General features: G+C 30.9%; 1 protein-coding gene across 1 annotated transcript in view; it reads right to left on the bottom strand.

The window, feature by feature from the left end:
- The window catches only part of LOC127853986 (sushi, von Willebrand factor type A, EGF and pentraxin domain-containing protein 1-like), a 252,427-nt gene that overhangs the window by 142,979 nt on the left and 96,360 nt on the right, over window positions 1–13,088 (bottom strand). Inside the window, exons 37-38 of the mRNA XM_052388885.1 lie at window positions 11,998–12,148; window positions 11,737–11,806 (exon numbers count right to left, since the gene is read on the bottom strand). Coding sequence (XP_052244845.1) covers window positions 11,737–11,806; window positions 11,998–12,148 — 221 coding nt within the window. The remainder of the gene's footprint in view (window positions 1–11,736; window positions 11,807–11,997; window positions 12,149–13,088) is intronic.

Below are 13,088 nucleotides of genomic sequence, written 5' to 3' on the forward strand. Positions count from 1 at the left end.
GAAACTGGGAACTTTAAGCAACTCCATTCTTGGTTGGTTACAAATAAAATCAAACAATGATATATAAATACAAGTTTTAGAGTATTATCGAATCAGGCTGTTATCATGACTCTTTTCTATCATGTTGGTTACATGATGTCGGTTAAGGTAAATACAATATTGGTATTTATTTCAATTAATTTTACTAGCGAAGAAATTACGCAAAAACACATACAAATTCGGCATCATATTATCGTGAACATGTTATATGTTTTGTATGCTTGTGCAACATTTCTATGTATTTTTATATGAAAATAACTTATCATAACACTTTGACAAGATCTTCACAAATATTTGTAATAATGCATTAATACACAGCACTACCCTGTGGTTGTTGTTAAATGAAAGACATTAAAAAAATCTTCCTAAGGGTAAGCAATATTATTTGTGTGCTTAATGTTTCAGATATGGCTATGCTGATGACCCAATAAAAAAACACAATACTAAGCAAATACTTGTGACATTAATAGTAGAACTCTAAATACAATTTTATATTTTGTATGCGGCGGTGAAACAATTAACTAGGGTTTATCTTACTTCAATCTCATCTTACTAATTCCGTCATTCATTTTAATGTTTCCTATTTAATTTACTAAAACATTGATAATTTACATATATATTTTTAATGTTTGAAACTCGGAATGCCTTTGTAAAGATAAAGCCTTTCCTATTATAAAAATTGTGTTACAATGACGAATGCGTAAAAATACATATCCAAACAGTTATTTAGACTTAACGTTAGTATTTTAGTTCGATTGAACCGAATGCACGTTTTCACATGCATAATATACATAATATGTTCAGTTATTTTAAATAGTGGAACGCCTTGGTTAAACAAAATGCAAAATATATTCATTGGTGAACTATGAATGAACATGCTTTACTAATAGCAGATTTTTACTAGCATATTCCATATGTGAGATGAAACTGGTTTGAATACCATTCTGATGAACAAAATCGTTAAATGGTAATGTTCAGTAAACGACCAAAACCACTGAAACCAATAATTTGCACGTGTATTTAAATATTTAATTCACCGGCCAAGGTCGATAGATCTTGGTTCATATTATTCAAACAAACCACAAAATCAAAATCATAAAATTTAATAATTTCTGAACATGGCAAAGCAATTACAATCAAAAGTAAACTTGACAATTGAAAGAAGTATATATATATATATATATATATATATATATATATATATATATATATATATATATATATATATATATATATATATATATTTATATATATATATATATATTTATATATATATATGATCTTCATTAACTGTTACAGCAAATATAAATATTTTGTAAATATTGACAACAACATAATACAAGGAGTTATACAGGAGCTGAAACATACGCATTTCATTGGTAGCTATTTGAAATAAACAATATTATAAGTTAAAAGTCAGTCAAATACTCTAAAACGATGTATTTATCTCTTGCATTTTTAGCTTTCGTAGGTAAGAGATAAACCCAATAAATAAAGTGTTACCACTATCCTTGACAGTGGTCCTTGTTTAGTATAAGGACAACTCTGGTGTTTAAGTGTTCAAAAATTAGCATAATATGCAAAGACTCACACTGGACAAATGAATCATTAAATCTAAAATGAATGGGAAGTAAACATTTGTCCCTCTATTTACATTGTTTTATCATGATAGAGGTTTTTCTCTAACCCGTGATATTAAATCGAAAAGATGAAACTGATTATACTAAACATAGTAATTGCTGGCCATTTGAATAATTGCAAACGAATTAATAGAATTCGGCTTTGTTAGAAGGCAATTTATAGCTCGTTATTGAAATGTTTAGAATTGTTTGTCTTTATATTAAATACTTCGATATGACTTACAAATGGGTTAAAAATCATTTGTCATTAACCTTCTGAAAAAAAGTACAAATACCATTAAAAAAATTGTTGTTGACGATACCGAAAATAAAGAACATGAATTACACTAAGGCAAAACATATGAATAATTGTAAATATATAAAAGCATACTATGTCAGACAGCTACATATAAGAATGCATATGATTGTAAAACAACTATTATACAAAAAGCAAAATTGTAATTTATTGATGGATCAACTCTGTAAACTATTTTAAGTGTTTAATTCGGCTGATTGCTTTGGGAATTTAATTGTTATGTATTGCAATTAATGTTATTTCTATTGTTTTTAAAGCAACAAAATATTTCCTATTGATGGATCAACTTTTTAAACTATTTTTAGTGTTTAATTCGGTTGATTTCTTTCTTAATTTAATTGTTATTTATTGCAATTAATGTTATTTTTATAACTTTAAAGCAACAAAATATTTCCTATGTAATACATAGATTTTCGAAGAGGCTGTAAATTTGTTGCACACATAAAAACATGTGTGCAAAGTAGGAAATGTGTAAGCATTACTGTATATGTTGTATCATACTACCAGTAGCTCATACAAAATGCATTTAAAATTTGACGTTTATGCCTATGTCTATATAGGTACGGTATTTGCAGTTTAATACTTTTTAACACTTTTGGAAATCGCCTGGTTAATTGATATTGTATATTTAAATAGCAAGCAAGAGCAGTTATATTGATATAAAATGTTGTTTTATACTTATCTTAGGAACATCAAATATACATTCAATTCTGCTGCTATATTTGTAGACGAATAAAATCCAAAAAAAGTTCTTACTTACGCAATCTTTCATTTGTTTCATCATGTTGTATCATACTACCAGTAGCTCATACAAAATGCATTTAAAATTTGACGTTTATGCCTATGTCTATATATGTACGGTATTTAAAGTTGAATACTTTTTAACCCTTTTGGATATCGCCTGATTAAATGATATATTATATTTAAATAACAAGCAAGACAGAGCAGTTATATTGATATTAAATGCTGTTGTATACTTATCTTAAGAACATAACATATACATTTAATGTTGCTGCCATATTTGTATGGGCAGACGAATATAATTAAAAAAATGTTTTAATTACGCAATCTTTATTTTTAAGAATACTCACGTTGAACAAAAAAGCAAAAATAAACCAACAATGTAACTATTGTAAACTATATACATTCCATAAATACCATATGGGAAGTAATTAAATGAAATCTACGTAACACAACAATTAGATACACATCATTTAAACAAAAAGAAACGCACACACTTGAAACTGAAACCATCAAATCATTGTAACACTCGAAAAACAATTACATGAAACAAACACAAACGATACCAAAGCCATTGAAAATGAAATAACATTATCATACACATCTCAATGGAATAATACTACAAATACGTGCGCAGCATGTTGAACAAAATGAAAAAAACAACGAAATACTTCGCAAACATCGAAAAACGTAGAAGTGAACAAAAACTGTACACAAATTAGTAGTCAATGGCGAAGATATAACAATATAAAGAAGTGAAACTCCAGCTGCTGGAGCAGTATTGAATTTTCATTAAAAACAATTAGTTGGTCCTTTATTTAAGGCAAGTGACCGATTGCCCAAACAGTACAAAACAGCACAATACAGCACAATACAAACCAACATAAACACAAAATATGAATAAAGCTGGGGTCACCGCCTTGGAACGGTCAATGCAAAGCATTGGGGGTTTAAACCTGGTTATAGAGCGCTCAACCTCACACTTGGCCCAGCAATATTCATAATACATTTAAGTGTAAATAAAATTTAACGTCATAGCATTGTAACTCAAATTAAACAATAATAAAAGGGAATTAAAACGCATTCAATTTAATTACTATTTAATTACTCAATTGCATTGAAGATACAAGAGTAACAGAATTACAACTTTTTGACGAACGATCAAATAAAACTATTAACAATTGTCAACTACATTCCTTCTTTATAGAAAAGATTTGAGAATGTAGAATCATAGAGTTAATATCTCAGATAATCATCGCGCAAATACAGGAAGAAGCAGCAATAATGGGTGTAAAAATTCCATATTACATAGCTTGGTTGTTTATGTGACTGCTAAACAAATTAAAAATAATTAAATCAAACAAGAAACGCCTATCAGAGAAAATATAAATAAAATGGAACATTATAAACCCAATGACCTATGCATGTAGATTACAACTGGGAAAGTCGGTCGTATGACGTCACAAAAATCCATAATGACATAATGACGTGAACAAATTCCAAGGGCAGTACTAAATAAAAATATTCATGGGGCTGTGCTACTAATAAAACAAGATTACGTGATTTAATATTAAGAAGCAAATGAATACAAATGGTAATACCATTAAAGCGAAATTATTGGAATCAAACAGTATATAGGTGTTTTGACGACTGAAGACAGAAATGATTTGATGTACGATTTGAGTCCAAATGTAGTTTACATGCAGATTTGTTCATACGACACAATGACACAATTTTATTCAACAGTGAAAAATGCCTATAATGTAGTATTCATGCAGATTTGTTCATACGACACAATGACAAAATTTTATTCAACAGTGAAAAATGCCTATAATATCACTAATGATTCCAAATTTTAAGGGAAGAAAGATATAGTGAATCGAAAACCATCAAACACGTGTTTTTAAGTACATAAGCATCGTATCCTTTTGATAAAAACAAGTTAATTAAATTGAAAAGTTTAATATGAACATTTGGTTTCACATATTTTAATTTGCGGACACGCTTCAAAACATCTCCATAAAATGATGGATGGGAGATTCCATTATTTAAATGCCATTTTAAAGAAACATTATATTTTGAAATTAAATCACCATACTTAGAGTAAAATCTAGCAAATTTATTTCTTAGGTTATGATACAAAAAGCCTTGTTTTAGCAATTTTTTAGTTAATATTAGATTACGATCATTAAAATCTTTAATACACGAACATGCTCTAGCATAACGTACCAACTGCGAAATGTAAATACCATAGGAAGGTCCTTTAGGGATGTTGCCATCTAGAAACGGAAAATTCACAATTTCAAAGTTAAAATCGTCCCGTTTGTCGTATAAACTAGTTTTGATCAAATTATTATTAATAGTTAAATGTAAGTCTAAATACGCAGCGTCTGTATTGGATATACACGATCTATTTAAGACTAGTTCTTAACATAACTCAATTACTAGAAGAACAACGTTTATTTTTCGAAACCCTCTTTAAACGAAAATATATTGAAAATAACACCCTTTAAAAAAATACACATCATGCTTTAAATCAATAGGAAAAACTACTGTGCAACGGATTACTTATTGAATATGAATGTGGATTAGCACTAACAGAAATGCAAAATAACAAAAGTCCAGGATCTGATGGAATCACCATCGAATTTCATAAAATATTCTGGAATGATATTAAAACACATTTAATTAATTCACTTAACTATTCATTTCACAACGAAAACTTAACTACGCTACAAAAACAACGTGTAATATCACTCATTCCAAAGCCTAGAAAAAACTTAGAATCCTTATCAAACTGGCGCCCGATTAGTTTACTGAACAGTGATTATAAAATTGCAACTAAAAGTATATCAAACAAAATTTTTTTTTTTTTTACCATCAATAATGTCAAGATCTCAATCTGGTTTAATTAAAGGACATTGATGAAAACGTACGTTTGATACAAGAATGCATAAATTATTTCAACCAACCAAACAATTCTGGCCTCATTTTCTTTGCAGTTTTCGAAAAGGCTTTCGATTCACTAGACCATTTGTTTAAGCTCTCTTGCTTAGAAAATGTGAATTTCGGTGAAAGTCTAATTAAATGGGTTAAACTATTTTATACCGATATTAACAGTATAATTATTACCAATGTTTTTTTCTCAAACAGTTTTAACATCGAACGAGGGGTAACACAAGGATGTCCACTTTCATCCTCGCTATTTATTATATGCATCGAGTATCTATCACACTATATCCAATCAAATAAACATATAAATGGAATGTCGCTAAAACCTTACGAAGAAATTTAACAGTCCCTATTTGCTGACGATGAAACTTATTTTTTAGTTGACTGTAGTGACTCATTCAAAAATCTTATAGAATCGGTAACCCTTTTTGGAACGACATCAGGTCTTAAACTAAACAAAAGTAAATGCACTGTGCTGCGAGAAGGTAAATTTAAACAAAGTTATATTCATATTAGAAAAGAAATGAAATTCATCAGATGAAGCAACAACGTTAGGAATAACCTTTACAAACAATAAAAATAAAACAATTTTAAAAAACATATTGCCTAACTTAAAAAAAAATACAAAATTGTTTAAAACCATGGCAGCATCGTAAACTTACACTAATCGGAAAAACACCGTGTTGAAAACGTTTGCACTCCATAAATAATTTATACACTATCAGTTATCCCAAACCCACCAAATGATATTATTGAAGATATGAAATGAGAAATATTTAATTTTATATGGGACGGTAAACCTAATAAAATTAAACGAACTCAATTAATTCAATCAGTAGAACATGGAGGTATCAGACTAACGGATATAGATTCATTCCTGAATGCAATCAAATGCAGTTGGGTTAAAAGAGATTTAGATAATACCAATACGAGTACATGGAAATTATTCTACCAGAAAATTCTTAAAACATATGGTGACTCTACTTTTTGAATGTAATATCGACAATTATATCTTAGATTAAATTTCAACCAAAAACATATTTCTATCGAATGTTCTATCGGCATGGTGTAAAGATACTCATAATTTAGAAACCAAAATAAACAGTAAAATCATTCTATGGAATTATAAAGACACAACTACTAACAATAAAACGTTTTTCTATAAACATTGGTTCGAACGAAACATAAAAAAGCAGATTAATTGTACGACTACAGAATAAACGACTTCTATTCTTTTGATAACTTATGCTACATATTCATTCAAGTAATGTCCTGATGAACTACACATTGATTAAAATAATACCAGTACATATTAAAGCTGTTACCAATACAAATAACACACCATGTACTCAAAAAACATTCGTAGAAAACATAATTGCAAACCAAAACAAAACAAACAAAATAGTTTACACACTTCAAATTAAAAACCCTGCCGAAATTTCTAAAGCTCAAACTTAATGGCAAAACCTTCTTGGAGAAAAAGAATTTAAATGGAAACAAATATTTGTCATGCCATATAAATCAACTACTGATAGCACACTGGGCAATTTTCAATATAAATACATCCAGAGAATCATAGCTTCAAATAAATATCTTTTTAAGTGCAACCTATACAACACAAATCTATGTGACATGTGTAGTGAACATATTGAAACAATAGAACACCTTTTCTGGGAGTGTAAACATACTTAATCTTTATGGAATAAATTGACAACCTTTCTAGATAAACAACAATTAAATGTTAAACTATCTCTCTCAGACATCAGTTTAGGGGTAAATACCTTCAAAATACAACAGGTTAATAACGCTGTGAATTACATAATTTTATTCCATGTTTATACCGACATTGACGGTATAACACCTCATGGAATAAACTAACCAGTATCCCACCTTGTTGAATATACCTGTCGCGTGCACCGACTACTTTTTATTTTACCACTGAATGATTTTTCATAACAAATCTCTAGAGTCGAGAAAACCTAAGCTTTGAAATTATACGATCTTCAATCTTTAGATCTAGTCAAGGGACATAATTTTTCGCCATCCGTATAATGAATCAGCTGATGGCGTCATAAAATGACAAACTTATTGCGTCATTTTCCAAAAATATGTAATGTCATCTTTTGGTGTACACGAAACTAGTATGCGATATCTGGGAATAAAACATAGAAAACGCGCATTTTTCTTCGTGTAAATTTATCCTGGATGTAATTATGAAAAAGTGCATATTCTATGGACTACTTACCTCGGATGGAAACGGTGAAACGAAGGATTTAGATCTACATGTAAAGCTAGCTAATTCGTGTTATTGATGTTCAGAATGTGCGTGCCTATTTGAATGTGAAATTTTGTGTGTAGAACATATTGATGGGTGTGTATTTTGGTTCAGTAGGTTATTATTTTATCAAAGAAAGTCTATTCAGTAAGAATAACCCGTTTGCAACAAGTGTTGAAGTTTTATAGAATTATGACGGATTATCTTGTGTTGGGTCACAAACTACCGGATGTGCAGGCCAGATCTAGACGCCATCAAAATCTGCAGCGTCCATGACAAAAATAAGGCGAGTATAGTTTTTTTTGATAATTTATGTTTAGAAAGACTCTGTGTGTAAATCTAAATATACATGTATGTTGACATCGACATCATTTTGCCAGGAGCAATCGCCATATTGGGTTTTGATCATTTTCTTTAAAAATAAAATGAATTATATTAAAGTAAAATCTTCTTTTGGCGGTCGTAATGTGTAACAATTTGCATGCTGCGTACAATTGAATCAAGGCATATGGTGATATTTTTTCTCGTTTTACTGTTTTTGGTTGAATTTTTTAAAGACTATTTTGCGTACCAGAACAAATACATTCTATATCACTACGCATGGTTACATTCGTTAGATTTTAATCGCTTTTAAGAATGAATAAAAATTATTGTTAAGGTTATGAGATCTATTTATGTTAAATGTCACGTTAAAAAAATCAAATGGAATAAATAGAATTCTAGGATTAGCGTTGAATACAGAGAAGTTTATGTTGGTCGGCTCGAACACCGAAAGCGCTCGCCAAGGCTCGCGCTCCCGGCGTTCTAAGCCTCGCAACATAAACTTCTCTGTATTCAACGCTTACCCATTATTCTCTATATATTAATGGAATATTTTATATTCAGCATAAAATACAGAAAACAAACACCTACAATGAACTGTTTTATCAATTATTTAAAACTGAAAATTCAAATTGAAAAAGAAATAGCGCTAAACAATGATACACTTCATATTTTTGAACAAAAATTGAAACACATTAAACTTTCATAAACAAGTCCAGTATGCTTTCTACCCACTTTATGCAACTCATCCTTATTCATAACTACTCTGTTGTTTTTCTTTAAAAAAAACACCCATCACAAACAACCAAAGAAAAAAATACAAATCAACCTTTGTTTTATTAAAAGGAAACCACAAGGTCAAAAAAGTGTTGTTTATTATATCTTGCATTACATGTTTGAACATGATTGCTGCTACATGGTTTCATTTTGTCTTATGATCATATACATGCATACGTTGTTTGTCTTACATTGAATAAAACATCAAAAATTATAAGTTGTAAAAATTAAGGCAATAACACCACTTAAGTTAATCGATGATAGATGTACACGTAAAATAATGTTTGACAATTTATCAACTGTGTATTGAAATGAAAAGACAACATTTACAATAACTCTTTCCTAAATAGCAATACATGTAGATAGATCTGACGTTAATAGTCAACACGAGCACACACTTTTACTAAAGCTGTTAGAAGAAAGCAAAATACAACTAAGGGGAAGCAACTATTAACGAAAGTAAATAAATTATCATAGTTTTGTGTTTTTGCTGTACTAATTCTTAAAAAAAACGCTTGGTAAGGGTCGTGGTTATGTGAAAATGTTAACTCTTTCGTTATTATTTGTATTTTTGTTCGCATTGTCACTCTGATTTCAGGTAAGAATAAATCTATACTTTGACATTCTCACATTTGTGTTTCGGTCGTATTATCACTTTTTGTTGAATGGCTTTTTCCCACCCGCGAGTTCCTGTTAGTTAACCTTAACGCCCGAAGTACATCATTGGAAGATTCTAGGGAGGACTCGCTTGAGAAGGGAATCGGATCTTCGCATTTGTTGTCAATGAGATTGGCTTTCTTCTTGGACAATATTTTGTCACGACGTCTGGAGTAGACATTCATGCGGGGACCTTCCGAATTGTCTTCAGATATCTTTAATATACCAGTGAATTTGAACGTTAAAATTTAAGTCATTGTTCATATGATCATGTTGCAAAATAAAAGATATAATTAACAGAAATGTGCTGTAAATTTAACTCAAAGATGTGCATAACGCAGTAATTTACATTCGCCCTTGCCCATGTAACACCATATCGCGGCGGGTTCGACAAAACAAATTTTAAATGGCATGTCAAGACATGATACTTATACCTCCTGCTGGCTGGTAGAAGATTCGTTTTCATCAGAATGCGAGTTTACTGAAATTTAGATTTCAGGACTGTGTAACTTGCAATACCGGTCGCAAAATCATTGGTACTACGAGCGTTTTAATTCACTGATATGCTTTCAAATACCACATTCGAAATACAAACGCAAACAACGGCGTTTATGGCAAATTATACAGCTATCACTCAATAATTTATTTATTATCTTCTCATACTTTGTGTCCATAAATAGTTAAAAGTATAAACTTACAGCTGCTCTTAAAACTTTTGTTGTACTTGCTCGTCTTTTGCTTAAAGTGAATAAAAAGACCGGTTTAAATAAAATTATATAACATATAGTAATATGTACCTCGTACAATTGTTATACCCGTCCTGAATATTTAAACATACAATATAGAAATAAAAATCAAAGAATTATTACCGTTGATCTTTTAATCGACTTCAAGTTTTTGTGTTTGTTGAGCACACTTCTAACTGCTTTTCTGACCTGTAAAAGATGTTCGTGAAAAGATGGCCCCAAAACAATTAAAAAGTCACCATACACGTACTGTTAATGAGTTTATTGGTGGGAATCGAACCGAAATAACCTTACCTGTTGGTTAAAAATGCAGTGGAATATGAAGATAAATAGGCCCTGAAAACAAAAATGAAAAATAATAAATCAATACAAGCAGGCTATAATACAATATATGATAATATGCAATGCTAATTTTAATTTGCAATCGATGGTTAGTTAATTCTGTAAGGACTACCTGCAATGTGTTGAACAATGCAAACAAATACTGCATAAATGTAGATGTCTCGTTGACGTAAAAGATGCCGAGAATCCAGGAGAGGCCCATCAAAGGAACGAGCACGCACAGTGAACGCAGGCTCGTTCTAAGGCAAGATTCATTTCACGTTTAAGAAGCCGTTGAAAATGCAAAAATGACACGTTCAAATATATCAATCAATAACCAAAAGTAATTTCGAAAATAAGAATTATATGCCTTTGCCAACACCCCAATGTTTCCATAATGCACTTATTCAAATACGTGATCTACGTGAACGTGATTCGTTCGTTAGACACACACATTTGAACTGACATCAAAGAAAGGTGAACAACCTTTTATAGTTGTGAAAACAATGGAAAGGTAGTTTTTCTTCGATAACATAGTGGCTTCTTTTTAACCGCGTAAATAACAAAATGAATGCATTAATTATACATACTTAATCTTTTCCATTGATGTCTTCCTGTCCATCGCCTTCATGTGAAACATGTTTCTTAATATGAGAACCAAACACACGATGTTGAACTGCAAGAAAAAAGAATCACCGCAAACACGTCAATAGAACAATAAAAAACCAGAATGGCGTTACAATTTAACATTATGGTAACCTATAATGTGGTTGAATTGGTATTACCAGTATAATAAGTAGAGCAGGAGCAACAAAGGCCCATATCAAGCCACGCTCCAAAGACAGCCAACAACTGAAAAATACAAAAATGTGTGGCATTCGGATCTATTGCAACTAAATAAACAACACTTTTGAAACGATCTGAAAACGCGAGAGTTTCTATCATAAAGCAAACCAACAGCCCTTAATTTACAATTTTTCGTTTCCATAGCCATCGGCCTGTGTTGACAGCAAACTGATTGCGACTATCACTGCTGGCGAAACTGTAACACAGATGTCGATCAATAAATGTATTTATCTGTTCACATCTTTATCTTTGTTTTTGAAAATAATACAATTTTCTTCATAACGAGGATGCAAATAAATTACATTGATGAGAAGTAAATCATACTTCCATATTATGCATAGCGCTGTGTGTACTTTAAATAAATATACTATTGCAATGGACATTTACCCCATGCGGAAATAAGAAGAGGTTTCAGTCTTGATTTGGTGATGAATGCGTACGCAGCCCTGATGGCTATGTCTATACCTTCTGCCAGCATCAAACAAAACACTACTAAGTATATGTAGTGTAGAAATACCGCGGTTGTTGCACACAGAGCCTGGAATACAACCACAAGAATTAAAAGGCAACAAAGGACTGTCCCATATTCGTACTCACATTGAATTTTAAGAGTTCAAACTTATACAATCGTATATATTAAAAAAACAATCACAACTATGGCAGATATCCACAAAATTCAAGCCAGTATGGATCCGTATACATTTGCGGAAATAAAATTATACTCAATAATTAAGGCACAAAATCTACCATAAGCAAACATAAATATGCAAACCTTGTTTGCAGGTTTGTCTATACCAGCTAAAAATATTATGTAGGACAGCAACAGCGCGCCACATAGATTTAAAAGCAATATTGTCCTGTCACTCTTCAGAAACCTAAATAAAACATGTGATAATTGGCATAAATACAAAAGCATGTTTTCATCGAGTCAGTCAATCCGATTGCGTTGAAGCTTAAAATCCAAAATGCGTTCGTCAATTAGAAAAGTAAAAACACATATTTAATTTCATTCTTTTGGTCGTAGAAAAAGTTTGTGCTTTCGGGAACACGTTCAAACAAATACACTGTATCTTTACATTACAATATAATATAATCCTTACCGCAACTACGATGTCATAATGTTTTATTTATGCAACTACAGCAGCCAATTCAACAACTACAACACTATTCCCATTTACCTCCAGAGATATATGTATGTTAACATTGTAATCAGCAGGCATGCCATTGAAATCCCTATTCCCACAGTCGATACCGTTCTCAATGGTACAGAACTGACGTCGGCCTATAACACAGTGCATGATATTTGTTTGATTTCGATATTATTTCGGTTTGATTTAATACTAAAATGGTATGACTTAGGCTGTGTGGATGCATTCGAACGCCCCCCCCCCACCTTCGGAGGCAGTTAATAGTAGAGAACGCACTGCTTATTGTTGTTATATGAGTGGAACATGTTTAAGACCATTCGTAAAATAAGA

The sequence above is a fragment of the Dreissena polymorpha genome, chromosome 12 (assembly GCF_020536995.1).
Source record: "Dreissena polymorpha isolate Duluth1 chromosome 12, UMN_Dpol_1.0, whole genome shotgun sequence".
NCBI lineage: Eukaryota > Metazoa > Mollusca > Bivalvia > Myida > Dreissenidae > Dreissena > Dreissena polymorpha.